At 46.1% G+C, this 23,341-nt stretch overlaps 1 protein-coding gene across 2 annotated transcripts; it reads right to left on the reverse strand.

Moving 5' to 3' along the window:
- Nucleotides 1–1,281: 1,281 nt before the first annotated feature.
- On the reverse strand, nucleotides 1,282–22,507 carry Zkscan5 (zinc finger with KRAB and SCAN domains 5). 2 transcript variants are annotated; one of them, XM_087578226.1, is made up of 6 exons: nucleotides 21,347–22,507; nucleotides 16,634–16,766; nucleotides 11,147–11,212; nucleotides 10,434–10,569; nucleotides 3,878–4,474; nucleotides 1,282–3,013 (listed from the first exon to the last, which is right to left on the reverse strand). In XM_087578226.1, exons 2-6 carry the CDS (start codon nucleotides 16,634–16,636, stop codon nucleotides 1,902–1,904), a joined length of 1,914 nt encoding a protein of 637 aa, XP_087434352.1. In that variant the 5' UTR covers nucleotides 16,637–16,766; nucleotides 21,347–22,507; the 3' UTR covers nucleotides 1,282–1,901.
- Nucleotides 22,508–23,341: the final 834 nt, after the last annotated feature.

The raw sequence follows: 23,341 nt of genomic DNA on the forward strand, positions 1-23,341 counted from the left end.
GCTGATATTCTAAAACACATGAAACCCTGGGCCTGACCCCTGGAACCACACAAACCCTGGCATGGTGGTGTATACCTGTGATCCCAACACGGGGAGGCCGAGGCAGAAGAATCAATTCAGAGTCATCTTCTACTCCATGACACCAGCCTGGGTTATCTATACCATCACACTGTGTAGTTCTCCACGAGCCAAATTCTTTTTTTTTTTGGTTCTTTTTTTTTTTTTTTTTTTTTTCGGAGCTGGGGACCGAACCCAGGGCCTTGCGCTTCCTAAGCAAGCGCTCTACCACTGAGCTAAATCCCCAACCCACGAGCCAAATTCTTTAAACAAACTCGATGTCCAGCTTATTGGTACAGTAAGCCTCTTTCTTCTGTCCTCCCAAAGCCCCTGTCCCATAACCTGTGAGACTGACCAGCATCATTTCTCATAAATGTAGAAATTAAAATGTTAAACAAGTTGGTTTTTTTTTTTTTTTTTAAAGATTTATTTATTTATTTATTATATATAAGTACACTGTAGCTGTCTTCAGATACACCAGAAGAGGGCATCGGATCTCTTTACAGATGGTTGTGAGCCACCATGTGGTTGCTGGGAATTGAACTCATGACCTCTGGAAGAGCAGTCGGGTGCTCTTAACCGCTGAGCCATCTCTCCAGCCCACAAGTTGGTTTTTTTTTTCCCCACCTCCCACCCCCACGTTTTCTGTGTTTGACACAGGGTTTCATTTGTGAGGGAGATCCGCCTCCCTCTGCCCCGAGTGAGGGAATTAAGGGCATGGCCACCCCTGCACCCATGACTCCACTTTGTCCTCTGCCTCCTGAGTGAGGGAATTAAGGACATGGCTACCACTGCACCAGTGACTCCATTTCAGCGTCTCATTGGCTGGCCTGGAACTTCCTATACAGACCAGGCTGGCCCCAATCCCAGAGATGTGCCACCCAGCTAAGTCAAACTCTTAAAAATACTACGTGTGTGTTTGTGCTTGCGTGTACCATGGCACATGTGGAGGTCAGAGGCCAATGTGCGGAAGTCAGTTCTCTCCTGCTCTTCAGCTCCTATGGGTTGAACTCCAGTGTCAGGACTTGGTGGTCAGCACTTTTACCCACTAAGGAGCCCTCTCTCTGACCCTCAAGGACTAACTGACTTTGTTACCAGTAGAATTGAACTGAAAAGAATACTGTGCTTCACAAAGAAGCCCTCGACTGGCAGTGTCAGCAAGAACACACCCCATATCCATCCTCGGAACCCCAACTTTACCAAAGAGAGAGACCTCAAGTCAGCTTCCTTTCAAAAGATTTAATACTCAGGATGGGACAATGGCTGGAGTATTCTAGTGGTTGGGACAGTCGTTTCCAGAGATGTACCAAGATGGGTATCACTCAGAAGAGTTCCTTTTGAGGCATGACACTGAATAGCTATGCTGTCGAGGTGGAAACTACAAATAAGCTTATTTCTACTGCATTCGTGACTCTTCTGTTATTTTTCTGAGTTTCAAATAAACAATGCCATGTCAAGACTTTCCTTCATCCACAGAACCCAGAGGTGTGTCTGTCTGTCTCTTGGTCTCTCTCTGTCTGTCTCTCACGCAGGGGTCTCACTATGTAGCTCTGGCTGGCCTGGAACTTTCTATGTAAACCAGGTATCTGCCTGCCTCTGCCTCCGAGGCATACAGGCGAGCACCGCCACGCCTAGCCAGAGGTTCCGAGCGTAAAGCTGCTATGGGAGCACCCAGTGGCTCTCCAGTGTCCCTGAAGGCTAAGCTCTACCTAACAGGGTTTCCCCACACCTGTAGGTCTGATAGCTAAGAGGGAAACATTTTTGATGCTACACTTATGAGGGCCATGGAAGGCTTCTCTGAAATCAGGTTGCCTCCCAACAGATTCCTGTATGCTGCCGGAGCTTTAGGGGTCTGTCCTCTCGTGGCTTCGCAGATGTTTGAGGAGGCTACAGCTCCAACTGAATCTCATTCCACACTCCTTGCACTGGAAGGGCTTCTCGCCAGTGTGCACTCTCTGATGCTGACTGAGATGAGACTTCAGACCGAAGCCCCTTCCACACTCACTGCACTGATGGGATTTCCCGCTAGGGCAGATTTTCTGTGGCTGTCTTCTGTGCGGACACTGGCTGGTGCTGTCCCTGCATGCATCACATTTCTGGGGTTTCTCTGCAGAGTGAGCTCTGTAGTGCTGTATGAGGTCGGACGTGTAACTAAAGGCTTTCCCACAGGTATCACACTGGTAGGGAGACTGCTCCCCCTGTAACTCTAGCTTCTTATCTTCCATTACGGTCAGGTTCCAGCTGTGGGCCTCTTCGCACACACTGTTGTTCCCGCTCTTCTGGCCCACATGGAGCATTTGGTGTTCAAGGAGGCTGACGTACCGGAAGAAGATCTCTCCACATTCGTGGCACTGGTGGGACTTATCTCTAGAGTGGAGTCGGAGGTGACCGGCCAGATGTGATCGCCTCCCAAACCCCTTCCCACACTCGTTGCACTTGAAGGGCCTCTCCCTGCTGTGCACACTCTGGTGCTGAACAAGGTGGGACCTCACTCGGAAGGCTTTCCCACATAAGTGACAGGCGTAGGGCTTCTCGCCCGTGTGAACTCGGTGATGTTGAGTGAGGTGGACACGCTGGTTGTAGCTTTTGCCACACTCCTCACACCTGAATGGTTTCTCCCCAGTATGGATTCTCCGATGCTGAACGAGGTGTGCGCTCTGGATGAAGCTTTTCCCACATTCGTTACATTTGTGTGGCCTCTCTCCTGGAGAGGGCTTCTTGTGGACATAGCTGAGTTCATTGCAGTCTGTCCTCTTTGAAGAGGATTGTCCTAAGGTTTCTTTCATGATAACCCCCTCCTGTCCACCTGCCCCGTCCTGGTATTCACAGCCTTCACTGTGACCTTCGGCCTCACAAGCATTCCTTTGGACTTCTCCCGATGGTTCCACGTCTGCTTCTGAAAGCCCTGGAATTTGCTGAACATTCAGTTTGGTGTCCTTACTTCTTCTGTCGCTGCCTATAAGAGGACCAAACACAAAGCTCATCAGCTCTTTCTCAGGAAAAGAATACGCTGTCAAAAAAATCCCCTGGTGTCACAGAAGAACAAACGGGGACATACGGATGCGCTAATGCCAACAGCAACAGAGACAATGTTGGCACTGAGCTATGGAAAGAAGAAGATAAAAAATAAATCAAGGAGAGAAAGGAAGAGACTTACTGGGGCAGGGAGAGTGGGGCACCTTCTGGAACCCCAGCAGGTGAGGGGCCAAAGCAGAATATTGGGTTTGAGGCTATCCTGTATTACATGAGTTCCAGGCCAGCCTGGGCTATACAGAACAAACTGAGTGGGCTGGGGAGGGAGTGGAGAGTCAGAAGTAGTGACTCACTCCTACAGTCCAGTAGTTGGGAGCCTGAGACAAGAGGCTTACAAGATGGAGGCCAGCCCGGGCTACAAAGCAATCCTTACATTTAGAAGGTGGAGGCAGGAGGATCAGAAATCCAGTGTTAAGACTACACATAGTCTAAGGCCAGTCTGGACTACATGAGATGCCATCTCAAAAGAGAAGAAAAACTTAATATTTGAAAATTTAAGTAAATTAAGAATAAAATGAGCTACAATCTTTGCCTATTACCACAACCCATGTGTTGTTGTTGTTTTTAGTTTGCTTTTATCCGGCTGTTGTTTGAGGCCAGGCCTCACTATGTAGCTCTGGCTGACCCAGAGCTAAGCACACTGGACTAGCTCTGGAGTCACTTTCATCCCCCTGCCCTTGCTTCCTGATGGCTAGCACCAGCGCTCCCAGCCCATCTGTTCTTCCTCCCTAAGCTAATAAATGTCTGCTTTTAACCACTCCTAGAACGCATGCCACCCCAGACATACATCTTTGGGATTTCTCTCTGAAGTGGCGCTTCAGGTGCTCGATGAGGTGAGAGTGCCGCCCAAAGCTCTTCCCGCACTCGCTACAGCCATATGGCCTCTCCCCGCTGTGGACGCTGTGATGCTGCACCAGATGGGAACTCACTCGGAACGCTTTCCCGCACACCTGGCACTTGTAGGGCTTCTCGCCAGTGTGGACTCTCTGGTGCTGGGTGAGGTGAACCCGCTGATTATAGCTTTTGCCACACTCCCCACATTTAAACGGTTTTTCTCCTGTGTGGATCCTCCGGTGCTGAATGAAGTTTGAGGCTTGGAGGAAAAACTTCCCGCAGTCACCGCATCTGTGGCCTCGCTCGCCGTTCGATTTCTGCTTCCGGTTGACATCCAGGCCTGAGCTCAGAGATCTTTTCGGCCTTGGATTCCTCCAAGTAGGATTCACTTGCCATCTCTGCACTGTGTCCTTCAAGTCACTGACTTCTGCAGACTCTTGAGGCTGAACACTGTTCTGTTCCGTGCTTTCTGCGGCCACCCAGTGTGGGTCAACTGCATCGGAGACCTGCTGCACCACAAGCTCTAGGTTGCCCTCCTTGGGTTCATAATCTGAAACAAGAGAAGGGAAATAGGTCAATTAGCTAGTCCCCACGCCCCGAGCAAGTGACAGAGGAACATAGGATAGGTAAAACCATGTTTGTGTTAGGAATGCGGCTTTGGGGAATGCCCATACGTGAAAGCAAGGCTTTGGAACACACGGATACGTATTAAGTTGATGTGGTGTTAGTCAAGCTATGGGAAGCCCCAGGTTCCACCTCTGGTTCCACCTGTAACCCCTACGCCTGGAGGTAGAGGCAGAAAGGTCAGAGGTTTAAGGTCATCCTTGGCTTGAGTTTGAGGCCAGTCTGGGCTACATGAGACCCCAGTGAAAGGAAGTGAGAAAGGAGGAGAGGGTGGCTGGGGTGGCAGCTGTGAGACACCATGTCTTATTTATACAGAGCTGGGGGTGGACCCCAGGTCTGTGTGTACGTTAAGCAAGCACTCTACCAACTAGACTACAGATGCTGTCTTCAAATGATTTACTCATTCCTTAAATTCACCTTCAAATGTGACAGGGTACTTTTTTTTTTTTAAAAAGAATTATTTATTGGGCTGGAGAGATGGCTCAGCGGTTAAGAGCACTGCCTGCTCCTCTAGAGGTCCTGAGTTCAAATCCCAGCAACCACATGGTGACTCACAACCATCTGTAATGGGATCCGATGTCCCTTTCTGATGTGTCTGAAGACAGTGACAGTGTATGCACATACATGAAATAAATAAAATCTTTAAAAAAAAAAAAGAATTATTTATTTATTTTAGGTATACAAGTACACTGTCGCTGTCTTCAGACACACCAGAAGAGGGCATCAGATCCCATTACAGATGGTTGTGAGCCACCATGTGGTTGCTGGGATTTGAACTCAGGACTTCTGGAAGAGCAGTCAGTGCTCTTAACCACTGAGCCATCTCTCCAGCTCCGTGACCTTCTTTTTTTTTTTTTTTTTTTTTTTTTTTCTTTTCTTTTTTTCGGAGCTGGGGACCGAACCCAGGGCCTTGCACTTCCTAGGCAAGCGCTCTACCACTGAGCTAAATCCCCAACCCCCTCCGTGACCTTCTTAATAAGAGAAGCAAATGGGGTGGACATCCCTGAGCATGGTCAATGTGGGGACTACAGTGAAGCTGTAAGGATGGTGGCACAGGGCTGTAATCCATGCTACTTGGACAGGCTAAAGCAGAAGAATCCCAAGACCAGGTCAGCCTGGTCTGCACAGTAAGTTCAAGCCTTGGCTGGACAGCTAAGATTCTTTGTCAACACAGAAACTAAAAGCGGTTGGGTGTGGTGGCACATGTGTTTAGTCTCAGCACTCAGAAGGCAGAAGCAGGTGTTTGAGGCTAGCCTGGTCTACATATAGATTTTTCAGGGTAGTCAGGGATATATAGAGATCATGTCTCAAAGGAAAAAAAAATTAAAAGATAGGACTGGGGTTGGGAATGTACCTCACCCCACATCAGCACAGACAAGAGCAAATACAGATTAGTAGAATGCAAGAGATCCTGATTTCAACAAGCAGCACCACAAAAGAGAAAAGAAAAAAAATCAAAAAAAGAAAAGGAAAAAAAAAAGAAAAAAATCAGAAATTAATGGTATAGTTAGGGGCTGGAGAGATGGCTCAGCAGTTAAGAGCACCGACTGGGGGTTGGGGATTTAGCTCAGCGGTAGAGCGCTTGCCTAGCAAGCGCAAGGCCCTGGGTTCGGTCCCCAGCTCCGAAAAAAAAAAAGAAAAAAAAAAAAAAAAAAAAGAGCACCGACTGCTCTTCCAGAAGTCCTGAGTTCAAATCCCAGCACCCACATTGTGGCTCACAACCATCTGTAATGAGATCTGATGCCCTCTTCTGGGGTGTCTGAAGATAGCTACAGTGTGCTCATACATAAAATAAATAAATCTTTTAAAAAAAAATGGGGGTTGGGGATTTAGCTCAGTGGTAGAGCGCAAGGCTCTGGATTCGGTCCCCAGCTCTGAAAAAAAAAAAAAGGAAAAAAAAAGAAAAAAAAAAGACATTTCATTAAAAAAAAAATGGTATAGTTAATAGGCAGAGAAACTGGAATGACTGGATTTGAATTCCTGAAACCTGAATGCACACATATGCACTGAATGCACACGTATATACTGAATGCACACATGCACACTGAATGCACACATATGCACTGAATGCACACATATACACTGAATGCACACATATGCACTAAATGCACACATATGCACTGAATGCACACGCATACACTGAATGCACACGCATACACTGAAACATTGCACACGCATACACCACATGCTCTCATACATGCCTCTGACAACTCGTAAGAGCCTCTATACTAACTGAAACACACAAGCAACACTAGCTAGGTTTAAATTACACAAGTGAGCTGTACTAACTTTAAACAGAGACAATGAAGAAGATATTTGCATTAAATACTTGTTTTTTTACATTTATGTGTATCTGTGTATGACATGTGCGTACCGGTGGCCTTGGAGAAGACTGATCACCTCAGATCACCTGACACAGACGGGTGTGAGCTGTCTGGCACGGGTGCTGGGAATCCAGCACAGATCCACTAGAAGAGTGCGAATGCTCTCCTCCGTAAGCCAGGTTCCCAGCCCCAAACACGGTGTATTTAATGTATAATCAATTCCTTGAGGTAAGACATAACAAACTGATGAACAGAACACATGTACAAATAAATCCAACAAAACAAAATCCAGGGGCTGCTGAGGTGGCCCAGTGGGGCAGAGGCACTTGCTGCCATGCCTGACGGCCTGAGTTTGATCCCCGAACCCACATGTTGGAAGGAGAGAACCAACTCCTATAAATTGTCCTCTGGTCTGCCTATTTGTGCTGTGACACATGCAGACCAAGCCTTGCTCCTTATTAAGGGTTAGGCTGTTTATACAGAGCTAGGGGTGGACCCCAGCTCCCCTGAGGCCCTGACGGAGGGAGAAAGATTAGGTCCTTGCCTAAGACCAGGGACTGACTTGTCAAGGCCAGCAATGGCCTGGGGTCAGGGCCTTGGGTAGCTAAAGTTTTCTGGATCCTGAGAATTCAACGTCTGCCCCCTTGAAGGGTTAGGGTTATCAGTCTTCAGGCTGTTGCGCAGTAGGTCTACAACGCGATTGAGATATCCTATACTCCCTCTGTGCAACACTGCTTGACTAACCTGACGACTCTGTCCCATTTTTCCTCCAGCAAGCTATAAATAAGATGTCGGATTCCTTAATAAACTTCCGTGAGCCATCATCACCTTGTGTGAGACCTCCTCATCCCAAGCTTTCCTACCTTCTTATTTTCTAATCCCGTGGTCCTCCCACTCAGGACGCTGTCACTGAACAATGACCCGGTGATTCAGGTCACCCCCAAACAAATAAGTCATTGTAAAAAGGAGGTGGACCAGTGATATGAGGATGGGAAGGGAAAATGCATGAGGAAAAGGACCACAAAGAACTAAAAAGGCCAGGGCTGGAGAGAGAGATAGGGCTGCTCCTCCAGAGGTCCTGAGTTCAATTCCCAGGAACCACATGTGGCTCATGTATACTGTGAACTGATGCCCTCTTCTGGCAAGCAGGTATATATGCAGATAGAGCACTCATTTAAAAAACCAAAAACAAAAAAACAAAAACAAAAACAAAAACAAAAAAACCACCAACCTAGTGCCATTGAGATACAGTGATCACCACCATACTAAAGAAATACTCTCAGTGAAGTCTCATATGCTCTCAAGGTTAATCTTTATTTATTTATTTATTTATTTATTTATTTATTTATTTATTTAGGTTCTTTTTTTCGGAGCTGGGGACCGAACCCAGGGCCTTGCGCTTCCTAGGCAAGCGCTCTGCCACTGAGCCAAATCCCCAGCCCCTAATCTTTATTGTCAAATGGATTGGATTTAGAATCACCTAGAAACAAACATCTGGACGTGTAAGGGTACTTCCAGAAGGTTGAACAACGTTAGGAAGACCCATCTTGAGTGTGTGTGACACCATCCCATGGGCTAGGGTCTTGGACTGTATAGAACTCCCTCTGCTTCCTGGCTGTGGAATCCTGTGGCCAGCTGCCTCATATGCCTGCTGCCAGGCCGTCCTCACCATGATGGGCTATCTCTGAAACCGGGAGCCCAAAAAAAATTTCTCCTCTTAGGATGCTTTTTTTCAGGGATTTTGTGCCAGAAACGAGAAAAGTAATTGAGACAGGAATTTTCCATGATTGAGGATTATTCTATTAAGAATTACCCAGGGGTTGGGGATTTAGCTCAGTGGTAGAGCGCTTGCCTAGCAAGCGCAAGGCCCTGGGTTCGGTCCCCAGCTCCGAAAAAAAGAAAAAAGAAAAAAAAAAAAAGAGAGAAAAAAGAATTACCCAACTTGGGGCAGGAGAGATGGTTCAGTGGTTAAGAGCACTGACAGCTCTTCTAGAGGTCCTGAGTTCAAATCCCAGCAACCACTCGGTGGCTCACAACCATCTGTAATGGGATCTGATGCCCTCTTCTGGTGTCTGAAGACAGCTACAGTGTATACAGGACTGGAGTTTGTTTCCCAGCCTCCACATCAGGTGGGTCACAACTATTTGTAACTCAGGAGGGATGAGAGGCCCCCTTCTAGCACTAGGCATGCATGTGGTCCATGTACATACATTCAGGCACACAAAACATAAACATATAATTTAAAAAAGCCTTACGGCCAAAATTTTGCATCACTGGCGTGTGGTGGTAACCACCTTTAATTACAACACTTTAGGAGTCAGAGAAACCAACTTCTGTCAGTTTGAAGCCAGCATGATATACATAGTGAGTTCCAGGCCAGTTACAGTTACATAGGGAAACTGTACTTGGGAAACAAAAACAAAAACATAACCCACAAAATAACAACAACAATTTAGCATCTTCTAAATTGTGAAACTGAGTTTATTAACTCCAGCATTTGGAAGGCTGAAGCAGGACGGTCAGGAATTCAAGGTCACTTGGGTATACATATTGAGACTGTCTAAAAAAAAACAGAAAACAGGCAGAAGATAGCTCAGTAGTTTAGAGTATTTGTTGCTCTTACGGGGGCCTGAGTTGCAAGCACGCGGTGACTCACAATTATTTATAACTCCAGCTCTAACACCCTCTTCTGGCCTACATAGGCACTCGGCATACACGTGGTATACACGCACACATGCAAACAAAACGTTCACATATGTAAAATAAAGTAATCTCATAGAACAAAGGCAGGGCTGGTAACTTGACTCATCAGATAAAGCCACTTGCCTTGTAGGCCCAACGCCTAAGGTTGACCCCTGTAACAAACATAAAGATGGATAAACAGGAATGATTCACAAATGTCCCTTGCCAGGTGTGAGAGCACACACCTTTAATCCCAGCATTTGGAAGGCAGAAGCAGGTGGATCTCTGTGAATTTGAAGCCAGCCTGGTCTACAAAGCAAGTCCAGGCCAACCAGAGCTACAAAGTAAGATCCTGTCTCAGAAGAAAAAAGAAGCTGTCCTTTGACCTCTATACAATGGTATGCAAACACATCAAACATATATACATAATAAACAAGTAAAAAAATGTAAAAACTACCTCCCTCATACCAATAGTCTTAATCATACCCTTATTAAGCTAGAAATATCTGCAAAAACATGTTGATTCACTTTCAAAGATTGTAAGGTAAAGGGAACTGGAGAGATGGCTTAGCAGTTAAGAGCATTGGTCGCTCTTGTAGAGGACCCAGGTTTGATTCCCAGCACCCACATGGTGGCTCACAACCATTTCCAGATCCAAAGGATTCAACACTCTTTTCTGGCCGTGTGGACACCAAGCATGAATATGGTGCACACACATGAAGGCAGGCACTCATATAAAACAAAATAAAGAAAAATTTAAAAGATTATAAAGTAAAGCTAGAGCGATTAAAACATGCATGGGTAAAGGCCACGCTACACAAATTCTTTACACGATAACAAAACTGGTGAGCCCGCCCCATGCAGGCTGACAGTTCTTACCCACAGGAGTGGTTCTCTCACAATCTTCCTTTCTGCCATCCCTACTAAGAGACTTCTGGGACTGGTCCAAATGTCCCCATTCCTCCAGGATGAAGGACACAGCCACATCAGCCACGTCTTCAATTTTCACCAACTTCTGAAATGGGAGATCTCTGCTAAATTCCCACTCCCTGTGTGCAAATGAGGGCAGTCTGCAGTGAGGGCAAAACCTGAGAGCACTAAGCCAGAAACCAGGGGAGAGACTGTGCATCCAAAGGGCAGGTAATAATCGGAAGGGAAAGGGCAGAGGGAAAGAACAGAAAGTATCAACTGAGGACAGGCCTGGCAGCTAGCTCAATATATCTGCTAAACATGGCGTCACAACCTAGACTCTCCAGGCAAGTGAATCTTGATGAGGGACTGTCTAGATCAAGTCAGCCTGTAGACAGCCCTGTGAGTAATCTTTTCTTAATTAAGGGAATAATGGGGGAAGACCCAGCCTACTGTGGGCGATACCATTCCCTAGGTTAGGTTAGTAGAGGAGAGAGAGATAAGTGGTTGTCTCAAGTTCTTGACACTCTGAGACCTAAAGGTAGCTAAAACAAACCCTGTTTCCCACAAGCTATGTTCGTCAGGGTATTCCCACAGTAACCAGGAGCAAAACTAGGACTAAAGGGGATGGAGGTTGAAAAGAGGTATGCATTTTCATGGAGGGCAGAGGAGTGCTAGCTCACCTGGGGCCCTGCTGAGAGGAGTGAAGCTGTTGGCTCCTGGCTGTCCTTCAAGGGAACGGAAGGAACCTGGAGAACAGGAAGGGCTGAGTGTAGAGAAAAGGAATAAGTGAGAGTATCTGGTCAGGTCCACAATGTCATCACGCCCCGCCTATGCCTGAGGACCTGATGCACCCAAGCTAAGCTCACCTTGGCTTTCAGGAGCCTTTCCATTCTGGCCTGTGCTCCCCTACCCTTTACAGTCCCTCCTTTCCAAAACACCACACCAGCTGGGCATGCTTTTAATCCTAGTGCTCAAGAGACAGAGGCCAGTGGATCTCTGAGTTCAAAGCCAACCAGGGACACTTAGTGAGTCACCACCCGACTCCCCGCTCCCCCATCTAGAAATGAAATCTCTCAGTCTCCTGCTTTAGTCAAGCTAATCCCTCCCGGGCCATGCCTCAGTAATAGACACATTCAATTACACTCAGGGCAAACCTGCATCTCCCAGAGTTTCACAGGTTTTTAATGTGCTAACAACTCACCTTCAGATCTCAGTACAGGGCAGATTCTGTCTTACTCTAATGCCTGACTAACCAGATCCTACTCCCTCAGCTCCCCAAGTAGCTAGTACCACAGGCGTATGCCACTGTGCCAGCAATGTGGTCTGGTCTACTGACGAGGTCAAATGAACACAATTTAGTTTGTGAGTTTTTCTTATTAACTAACTTAAGATGATTTTATGAGTAGGATTGGGGTTGGGAATTTAGCTCAGTGGTAGCAAGTGCGAGGCCCTGGGTTCGGTCCACAGCTCCAAAAAAAAAAAAAAAAAGAAAAAAAAAAGAGTAGGATTAAATCAAGCATGGTTGTGCACACCCTTTAATCCTTTAATACCAGCACTTAGGAGACAGAGGTAGGCAGAAGGATCCAAGTGAGTCCAAGGCCTACCTGTTTGACATAATGAATTCCAATACATCTATAACAGAACTACATAATGAGACTCTGTCTCAAAAACAGAGAGAGATTGTACAACAATTATATTGAGGCTTCCTAAAGGACAAAAAGAAATTGTTTCACAACTAGAATGATGTTATTACATGTAACAATTTTTTAAGATTTATTTTTATTTTATATGTATAGATATGGTGCCTCCACACCACAAGCATGCACAGCCCACAGAGGTCAGAAGAGGGCACCAGAGCCCCTTGGGAAGAGAGTTACAGACAGTTGTAAACTGCCATGTGGGTCCTGGGAATCAAACCTGGATCCTCTAGAAAGAGAGCAATCAGCTGACTCTTAACCAGGTCAGCCCATATGTAATCATTTCTATGCTCCATCTCAGCACAGGACAAATGACTTGCCCTGAAGGTGTGGCACATGGACACAGACACTGCTAGAAATCCATTTCCTCATCACTGTTATTAAGAATTGTTCAGTCATTGTTCCTTGCAAGGCCACAAATGACTACAGTGCTAAGAATGGAAGCATACTGGATGTTGCTCTGTCAACTTGCCAAAGCCAGGGGTCTTCTAGGAAGAGGGACTCTTAATTGAGAGAATGCCTCCATAAGCAAGACTATAGGGTATTTCTTGACTGATGACTGAAGTGAGAGGGCCTGGGTCACTGTGGGCCGTGGGTGATCCTAGGTGCAATAAGACATTAGGCTGAATAAGCTATGAGGAGCAAGCCAGCAAGCAGCACTCCTGCCTGGCCTCTGAGGCAGCTCTTGCTTCCAGGTTCCTGCCTTAAGTTCCTAGCCAGACTTCTCTGGACAGTGGACGAGCTATAAGACTAAATAAACCCTTTCCTCTCCAAGTTGGTTTTGCCTATGGCACCTTATCGCAGCAAGAGAAAGCTAATTAAAACAAGAAATTTGGCTGGGAGGCGATATCGCAGAGCTTTAACCCCAGCACTCAGGAGGTAGGAGCAGGCAGATCTCTGTGAGTTCAAGACCAGCCTGTTCTACAGAGAGAGTTTCAGGAGAGCCAAAGCAACACAGAAAGACCCTATACTGAAAAACAAAAACAAGCAAACAAACAACCCCAAAACAACAACAACAACAACAGCAATCCAAAAACCAAGAAATCAGTACCAGGAGTTGGGTATCTATGTGACAGACCTGATCATGTTAAAAGGCCTATGGCATTCTTGGTCAGTATTGAATCACTTAGCACAAAGAACTTTCCCAAATGATGTTTCCCAACAAGATCTTGGATCGTCACATTATTCCAAAAAGACAGTATTGCATAATAGTGATCTTTAATCTGTTATGATATTTGCATGTCAAAATGTACTGGATATAAAGAGGTTTTATTTTTACTAAAGTATCTTAAAATGGTGGGGATTTTGTGGTCTGAGAGACTGGGGATGCAGCTCAGTTAGTAGAATGCTTGTCTAATACATATTGGGCCCTTGGCTTCCATCCCTGGCATCACAGACACATGGTAGCGCATGCCTGCAATCCTTGCACTTTTAGAGGTAGTGACAGAACTGACAATTCAAGCCACTGTCAGTTAATAGTGAGCTTGAGGCTAGCTATAGACCAAACACACATGGTGCGGGGCTGTAGAGATGACTCAATGGCTAAAACATATACTGTTCTTGTAGAGGACCAGAGCTCAGTTCCTAGCACCAACATCAGACAGCTCACAGTCACCTCTAATCCAATGCCTTTCCTGACTTCTGCAGGTAATGCATGCACATGGTGTGCAAGAAAAACATTCATATGTATGTATGTATGTATGTGGTGGGCAAGAATCCACTAGTAATCCTAAGAGTTGAGAGAAAGTTTTATTTTCTAAGAGGGGGCCAGCGCCATGTTAAGTCACGTGATGTCTCAAGCATGGGAACCTTAAACAAAGAGAAGCCACCTAGGCTGGCAGACTCTTGGTCCCCTGCTGTGTGAAAAGTAGTGGCAGCTCAGAGAGTTAGAAATTAGAAGCTCCTTTTTAAAGAAAGTTGTTTAGAAAGTCTTTCAGGATACTCATATTCCTTCTAATGTGGGCTCCACGGGAATTCTGGGTTAAAATCCTAGTTAGACAAGCTGCTCCTTAATGACAGGTATTAGAAGGTTGATTAAGTTTGTTTTTAAGAAGAGAGTAGGGATTACCCGAATCAGGTGGGGATTTTCATCCCCGGTTTGGAACGTAGATAGGGAAAATTAGTCATTGACTCCAAGTAGAGAGTTGTAATATTTACAAGTTATTAAGGTTAAATAAAAATCTGAGGCTCCGGGTAGAGAGCTTGACATATGAATATATTTTGGACTAAAGTCCTGGTTTGATAAGTGGCTTATTGGTATTAGAATTGATAGAAGGTGTTTAATTTGTTTTATGAATTACCCTGCTAAAGGCCATATGGCTTGTTGACTCTGGCTAGCGAGGGCTTGTGGTTATTTTTTATATTTACCACAACAGGAAGCTCAGGTTCTCTCACCATGGGCTCCACAGGAATTTTGGGTTAATTTCCTGATATGACAGATTAGAAAAGCCTATCCAGCTCATTGTTTAGATTACTTCCTTCTTTAAAATTGTTTAGTCTTCATGATGGATGTGACTTTGAGTTTTATGGTTCTATTATTACTCTGGGAGAGACTGCAAGGTACAAGCTTTTCTGGTTACAGACTAAGGAACACAGTATTTTGGGAGAAAGATTTTGTCTTTGTGTTTTTAAAAATGGTGATTAGGGGGTTGGGGATTTAGCTCAGTGGTAGAGCGCTTGCCTACCAAGCGCAAGGCCCTGGGCTCAGTCCCCAACTCCTAAAAAAAGAAAAGAAAAAAAAAATGGTGATTAGGCTCTGAAAACCTCACAGAGTTATACTGATTAGATTTGAGAGGGGGAGACCACCTGAAAAACTAAATTCAAGAGAATCAAACAAAAAGGTATCTCTAGGGGCTAGAGAGATGGCTCAGCGGTTAAGAGCACTGACTGCTCTTCCAGAGGTCCTGAGTTCAATTCCCAGCAACCACAGCTCACAACCATCTGTAATGGGATCTGATGCCCTCTCTGGTGTGTCTGAACAGTGACAGCGTGCTTATATATAATAAAAAATAAATCTTTAAAAAAAAAATCTCTATTCTAAACTTTTGTCTTGAGAATCATATTATTCAGAATGTACCTATTTAGATTCCTGATCTCAAGACTGATTGATTATAGTCTCATAGCCTGTCAGGCTGTTTAACTTTGAAAATACATATTTTATTAAATAGTTGTCAGATAGTATACAAGCTAGACAAGATATAACAGATTTTAAGCCTTTCTTAAGCTGGAATGGATAGTTAAATGTTCTGTTTAACTGATAAAGCGTTAGACTGGGTGTTAGGTATATTTTTTGCTTTTAATTACAAAATGATAATTGTGCTCAGCTTATAGTTAAGAGAAAAGTTTTTTTAATTAGACAAACAGGGTGAAATGTAGGATGATGTCATACAGGTGAAGGCAGGTACAATATAGAACGAGGCCTGTCATTGGACAAGAAGGAAGGATGGGTGGGAGAAAAGTTTTAGAGAGAAGAGGACACTGGAACCGAGGAGGAGCGCAGAGAACACGGAGGCAGATGTTAAGATTCCTCTCTGCACATTTACAGGTTGTTATGAATGTTCTTAAGGGATGGATGTGTACAGGACTTTGTATGTCTAGGTGGGCAATCATATCTTATCAATCAGATCAGAGGTTGTGTGCTGTGTGTTCTTTCATGTGGCAAGTTAGGTTCAAGAGAAGGTGTAGTGGCTGGAGACGTGTGTATGTGTGACATGGTGGCAACCTGCCTTGGGAACTAGATGGGTAGAGAGATTGCTGCCAGGCTCAGAGAGTAGCCATCTGCAGTGTGATATGGGATGGGGCAGAGTGGATGAGAGGCTTTGCTGACTGAGATGAAGATATCTACCAGATATCTTGGGGCACTGTGGTGCCGGACCTAGTGCTGGGTAAAAGACAGCATTTTTTATAATTTTACAGCAACATACATGTGTGTGTATGTATGTATATATAATATTAGAAACTTTAAAAACCCTATAGTTCCTATATGCAGCGACATCACTGTCATTATCATTTCTGTCATATTTCTGCTTTTGGAGGGGATGCTGGAAATGGAACTAAGGGTAGGCTGTACCACTGAGCTATGCCCTGTCCCTACTGTAGCTTTCTTAGTTTTGTTTTGGAGACAGGGTCTCAAGCAGCCCAGCCTCAAACCTGCTACATAGCCAGGACCTTGATGATCCTCCTGCCTCTACCTCTTGTGTTGGGATCACAGGTGTGCTCCACACCTGCTTATGGGGTGCGAGCAGCGGAACCCAGAGCTTGCACTCTAGGCAAGCACACTGCCAACTGAGCCACATTCCCAGGGCTCCTTTCTGGATTTAGAATGAAAGTCTATATATATAGACTCAGTTATCCAAGAAGCTAGCCCTCTCTCCGGGAGTCCACTTGCCCACACTCCAGGCCCCCATGTAACCAGTGCCCCCATTTTCTAGTCATATTGACCATTGACTGCACTGAGTCGATAAGCCTCACCATTCTCCTCCAGAAGATTCTGTGGCTCTTGATCCGACTGGGCCTCCACAGGCAGAAACTGGTGACTGGAGGACTCCTGCGTGGCTCCAGGTGGTACCATCTTCTGAGGAAGTACTTCAGGACATGTGACAATCTAACAACCACAACTACAACCAATCAGCAAAATTACAGATGGGGTGGGAAAGAGCCCACTAGAGTCTATTAGACTGTCACCTGTCCCCTGGCCCAATACTCAACTTGGGTCTACAATAAGCTACAAGGTAGCTTAACAATATGGTTTATTTCTACTGGGAAAAGACTTCCATGAGACATACCCACATGCAAATACTTCATTATGAAGTCCATGTTAGACGGGAAAGAAACGTGGATCCACTTTAGCTGAGAGGCTAGGGAAGGGGATCACTCTGTAAACACCTAAAAGACGTTAAGAAAGGGCTGGAGAGGGGCTGGGGATTTAGCTCAGTGGTAGAGCGCTTGCCTAGGAAGCGTAAGGCCCGGGGTTCGGTCCCCAGCTCCGAAAAAAAGAACCAAAAAAAAAAAGAAAGGGCTGGAGAGTTGATTCAGTAGTTAAGAGCACTGACTGCTCTTCCAGAGGACCGGAGTCAGGTTCCTAGCACCTACGTGGTGGCTCACGACCATCTGTCACTGCGGAGACAGACACTCTCTTCTGACCACTGAGGGCCGCAGGCATACATGCGGGCAAAAGACACATACACATAAAATAAATTAAATCAAATTTTAAAAAAGATGCTAGAGAGATAGCTCAGTGGCTAAGAGCACTTTTGCAGGGGACCCATGCTTGGTTCCCAATACCCATGTTAGTTGGCGCACAATTGTCTGTAACTCCAGCTCTGGGGAGCAAAATGCCCTCTTCTGGCTCCTGATGGTATCAGCACACACACACACACACACACGCACTCGACACACACGCACACACACACGCGCGCACACACACACATGCACACATACACACACACACATGCCCACACACACACAAACTTTAAAAAGAAGGTATCCAAACGCAAAGGCAAAGGTGGAGAAGAAACCCAGGTACAGAAAGAGTTCTCAAACTCTCAGACAAAATAAAGGGGTCTGGTTCAACCCAGGACCCCTAAGAATCTGACGGTGAGTAAAGGTTAGTAAAGGGGAGAGAGGAAAAGGGAAGTTGGAAAGGCCACTATGGGACCCAGGAAGTCACTGCTGGTCCTACTAAGATTTAAGATAGCTTACGTTCCCCATGCCTGTAATTCCACCATTCAGGAGGCAGAAGTGGGAGGATTGCAGCAAGGTCTAAGCTAAACTGGGCCATACCCTGCCTCCAAAGTTCATGTCCAGCATCATGCCAACCTCCACCACCCTACTCGGGGCCTCAATTCATCTTAGGCTGTACATAATTGCTCTGCTCCAAGGCTGTGATGGTTTGTATATGCCTGGCCTAGAGAGTGGCACTTTTAGGAGATGTGGCCTTGTTGGAATAGGTGTGTCACTCTCACCCTAGCTGCCTGGAAGTCAGTCTTCCACTAGCGGCCTTCAGATGAAGATGTAGAACTCTCAGCTCCTCCTGTACCACACCTGCCTGGATGCTACATGCTCCTGCCTCGGTGACAATGGACTGAACCTCTGAACTCTTAAGCCAGCCCCAGTTAAATGTTGTCCTTCTAAGAGTTGCCTTGGTCATGCAATTTGTTCACAGCAATAAATCCCTACTTAAGACAACGGCGTAGCTTACTCCTAGAAATTCTAGAAAGCATTAAGACCCTGCATTCAAATAAAGTTCCTGTTCTTGCCCTTCCCTATATGCCACACTGGGTTCAATCTCTACCACCCACCTCCAAAGGGGAGGAAATCGGGGAAACCAAGGCACAGCAGCATAATTGTTGCCTCAGTGTTCTGAAGGGAGAGAGGTAGGAAGAAGATCAGGAGTTTACATGAAAGAAAAGGAAAAAGAAAAACGGAGAAAAACAGAGAAAGATGATAAAATCCTTTCTGCTAGATGATCCTTCAGGATGGCTGCAGTCTGGGTACAGGTCAGCAGCCACCCCTTCCCTGTCACCTGAATAACAGGGTGAGCTGAAGCAGATCGAGAGTCTGAGGATGCAGGGCTGGAGAGATGGCTCAGCGATTAAGAGCACTGACTGCTCTTCCCGAAGTCCCGAGTTCAATTCCCAGCAACCACATGGTGGCTCACAATCATCTGCAATGGGACACATCTTCTGGTGTGTCTGGAGACAGCTGCAGTGTACTCACATACATAAAAAATATTAAAAAAAAAAACAAAGTCTGAGGATGTTCTGGAATTCTGAAGTATCCCTCACCCAAAGACTGGGAATGAGGAGACCAGTATTTTACACTTAAATATGGGGGCTCTGAGGGACCAGTGAGCAACCTTCAACACCTGTAAAATCCATAGGCTTTTGGTTTTGTTTTTAGACAGGCTCCTCCTACTCAGAATCCTCCTGTCTCAGCTTCCCAAGTGCTAGGATGAAGGGAATGTCCCACCGATTTGAGCTTTAAGTTTGTAAGGAGGAAACCCTGAAAGGAAAAACCAGGGGGAAGGAGACTAACCAAACCCACTGCCAACATTGCTTATACCTCAAATAACTCAACAGCGGACTCAGAAACACCCAGTAGGACCAACAAACTGGAATACAAACAAGGCCAGCGGCAGACGTCCCAAACGGGCAGACGTTCAACAAAGGTGTGACTGGATGTCTGAGGCGTGTGTATATGATTTTGGCTAACCTGGAACTCTCTGTATAGACCAGGCTGGCCTCAAACTCATCGAGATCCACCTGCCTCTGCTTGTTGGGATTATGGGCTGTGTGCCCGAGGCATTTTTATCAGTTCAGGGGGGAAAAAGATTTCCTTAAGATCAACTGTGCTGTCACGGCTGGGAGGGGGATGCTAGAGAGATGGCTCATGGGTTAATGTGATAGCTAGTGTGGCTCTTGCTGAAGACCCAAGCTAGTTCCCAGCACTCTCCTCAGGTGGTTCGCAAACACCTGTGACTCCAGGTGACAGCGGGCTCAGACAACACCTGCACTCACACGTGGGAATCCAGACGCGCGAACACATAATTCAAAATTAAAAAAAAAAAAAAAAAAAAGTAAGGACTACAGAAGTGGCTCAGCTGTTTAGAGCACTTGTTGCCGTTGCGAGAGGACCTAGGTTCGAATCCCAGCGCCCACATGGGTGGCTCACAACCATCTGCAACTCCAGCTCCATCTAGGCTCCATGGACATCTGTATACCTGCAGGCAGAACACACACACACACATACACACACACACACACACACACACACACACACACACACACACACACAATAAAAAAATTACAAAAATCTAAAATCTTTTTTTTTTAAGTCACTGGAGCCCTGGGATAGCTATGGGTGGGAAAATAGCTGAAACCATAGTAAAGACGTCAGAACACATTCTAAATGAAGCAGTCTGTCAAAAAGCGAGATTAAAACAGACTGGGGAGGGGCTGGGGATTTAGCTCAGTGGTAGAGCACTTACCTAGGAAGCGCAAGGCCCTGGGTTCGGTCCCCAGCTCCGAAAAAAAGAACCAAAAAAAAAAAAAAAAAAAAAAAAAAAACCAGACTGGGGAAACGTTTTCAAAAAACTGCAGTGAAGAAAGGCTTCTAAAGCACGAAACCCTGGAGCCAGGAAATAGAGAGTTAACCTGGTTCAACGGTCACTGCGACAGATTCCACCACAACACACTGGAAAAACTACACAGCAATCATATGGTAGGCACACCACCTATTGTTTAATAGGTAAGAAATGCAAGTAGAGGGCTGGAGAGACGGCTCAGTGGTCTAGAGCACTGACTGCTCTTCCAGAGGTCCTGAGTTCAAATCCCAGCAACCACATGGTGGCTCACAACCATCTGTAAGGATCTGATGCCCTCTTCTGGTGTCCATGAACACAGCCATGGTGTACTCATATAAATAGAATAAAAGGATTTAAAAAAAAAAGAAAGACAGAAAGAGAGAGAGAGAAAGACAGACAGACAGACAAGTAGGGAACATGAGCTTAATTTTCAAGAAGATTGGGAGAGGTCTGGAGAGATGGCTCAGCAGTTAAGAGAATCGACTGCTCTTCCAGAGGTCCTGAGTTCAATTCCCAGTAACCACATGGTGCCTCACAACCATCTGTAATGGGATCCGGTGCCCACTTCTGGTGTGTCTGAAGACAGCTACAGTGTACTTATATATAATAAATAAAACAGAAGAAGAAGAAGAGGAAGAAGAAGAAGAGGAAGAAGAAGAGGAAGAAGAGGAAGAAGAAGAGGAAGAAGAGGAAGAAGAGGAAGAATAAGAGGAAGAAGAAGAAGAGGATGAAGAGGACGAGGAGGACGAGGAGGATGAGGAGGAAGAGGAAGAAGAAGAAGAAGCAAAAGAAGAAGAAGAGGAAGAAGAAGAAGAAGACGACGACGACGACGGGGAGAAGGAGGAAACACGTTATTCTTTAAAACTTATTGCATGTTGGGTACAATGGCTCATGCCTTTCATCCCAGCACTTAGGGGGCAGAAGCAGGTGGATCTCTCTGAGTTCGAGCCTACATAGTGAAATCCAGAACACCCAAGGATACATGGTGAGACTGTGTCAAAAACAACAGCAAAGCCAGAATATGAACGACTGAAGCACCAGAGGGCTAAGACTGCAGGGCAGATCCTTCCTCAGTGTCCCGGTTTCCATTCACAACTCACCTGTTGCCTGCGCTCCTCCAGTTCTCTCTGGATACTCTCTATCACAGCCACGGCTTCTTCTCCGCTCTCAGGGTGATGTTCTCTCACCCAGGCCTGAAACTCTTCAGGCAGGATGGTGAGGAACTGCTCCAGCACCAGCAGCTCCAGGATCTGCTCTTTGGTGTGCAGCTCCGGCCTCAGCCACTCGCAGCAGAGAACCCGGAGCTGGCTGAGAGCATCGCGGGGCCCTGTTGCCTCGTGGTACTGGAAGTGCTTGAAGCGCTGGTAAAAAGTCTCAAGCACTGGCCGGTTGTATCCCTGCATCCAGGAACAGTCCTCTTCTTCTACTTTTACTATGAGAAGGTCTGCTTGCTCTTGGGAAGTCTCAGCGGGAGGCTCTAAGTGTACAACTGCCCTGGATTCTGTCATTATCCTTCCAACTCAGTCTCCAGAGTCTGCCCGCACTAACCCAAATCGTTCTCTGCTCTTCTAAAGGGCACTTTTTGCAGTGAACAACCTTACTGGTATGTCGGAAATTATTATTAGCCAAGAGAGGTGGCAACGACGTCATCTACACTAAAGAAAACCACTCAACAATGTCATTCACTTTAAGATATTGACTACAAGTTAGTCATCGCTTCACTCATAAAACAACTAATAGTGACTATGTCCGGATTTTAATAACGCAAAAAAAAATGGCCATTAAAAAGTGACATCAGGCCAAACTTAAAAGTTTTAGAAATGAAAAAGTCCACATCTCATATAAATAATGGAATAAGATTATTCCAGATAGAGTCGTTTCTTCTCTCGATCATAAGCCAAACTTAAGTCAGAATAGGAGTGAAAACCATTAAAATGGTCATATCTCGTTCTGGCTTTCAAGCCATAAGGGCTTGACAGATAAACGGAAGACTTCATTAGTTCTAGGAGAAGCACGGTTATACTCAGAAATTCGGACCTGGATTCTTCGGAATAGCGCCTGACCGGGAGAGACAGACCGGCCGCGTCAAGGTTAGGGACAGGACCCTGTGTGCCCTACCGGCTCCTCTCCAGTCTCTAAGTCCCGGGGACCCAAAGCTCAAACTCCCCGCAGCCTAGGCTTGGAAGATGGAGTTCTCACAAGCCAAGAGAGAGGAACGTCCGACACTTTCCAACAGTTCATCGCCGGAAGTAGCCAAGTGCGAGTTTCAGCCAAAAATCCCACCCCCAAGAGCGCTTCCGCAGCCTCTCTAGGAATCCCGGAGGTCCTAACCGCGCAGCGGGAGGGAGGAGCTACTTCTGAGCCCGCCCCCTTGTGGAACTGACCAATCAGCCACCCTCAGGCAAGAGGCTACTAGAGCCTGAGAAAAATTGAGCCAATTTATTTCCCACCCCCCAAAAACGGAGCTTGGGCTTCGCCCCACCCCGGTAGGAATCTAGGGGGGCGGGTCTTGGGGGGGGTAGAGCAGGTCCACACTGTCTCTCCTCTGATTGGCCGAACACATCCTCGCACCGCAGGACTCAGGAATTAAAGTAGGTCTGCACCGTCCCTGACACGTTTCTAAGCACACGCAAAGACATTAACTGCCCTAAAAGTGATCCAGAGGCTCTCGGGACTATATCTCCCAGGGAGTCACACGCGAGCAACACAGTCTAGTCAAAATGGCTGCTCTTTCTTCTGTCTCCAGAGTTTATTAATATGCTGGGGGCGGGGGTAGGGGGTCAGGTTTGACTGGTTCGGTGATAAAGGCTTACTGCCAAGACTGACAACATGACTTCGATCCCTGGATTTGAGACATCCAAAAGTTGTCCTTTGACTTCCACAAGTCCCTGTGTAAGCCCCCTTCCCCAGGCATTAGATAATTTTTAATGTTAAAAGGCATCAGGGAGTCTATTATGAAGACAGGTGGTTATATCAATTGATTGTTTATAGTTTTAACTCTTCTGCACTTCACTAGCCTTTAAAAAACAAAACAAGGGGGTTGGGGATTTGGCTCAGTGGTAGAGCGCTTGCCTAGCAAGCGCAAGGCCCTGGGT

Source organism: Rattus norvegicus, chromosome 12 (genome assembly GCF_021556685.1).
Source record: "Rattus norvegicus strain SHRSP/BbbUtx chromosome 12, alternate assembly SHRSP_T2T, whole genome shotgun sequence".
NCBI lineage: Eukaryota > Metazoa > Chordata > Mammalia > Rodentia > Muridae > Rattus > Rattus norvegicus.

Bases quoted from the DNA above. Each gene is read 5' to 3' on its own strand.
- Zkscan5 (XM_087578226.1), bottom strand. The intron at 4,475-10,433 runs GTAAGAACTGTC...CTCTTGTTTCAG, and splicing joins TGAGAGAACCACTCCTGTGG to ATTATGAACCCAAGGAGGGC. The intron at 3,014-3,877 runs GTATGTCTGGGG...GTCCTCTTATAG, and splicing joins CAGAGAGAAATCCCAAAGAT to GCAGCGACAGAAGAAGTAAG.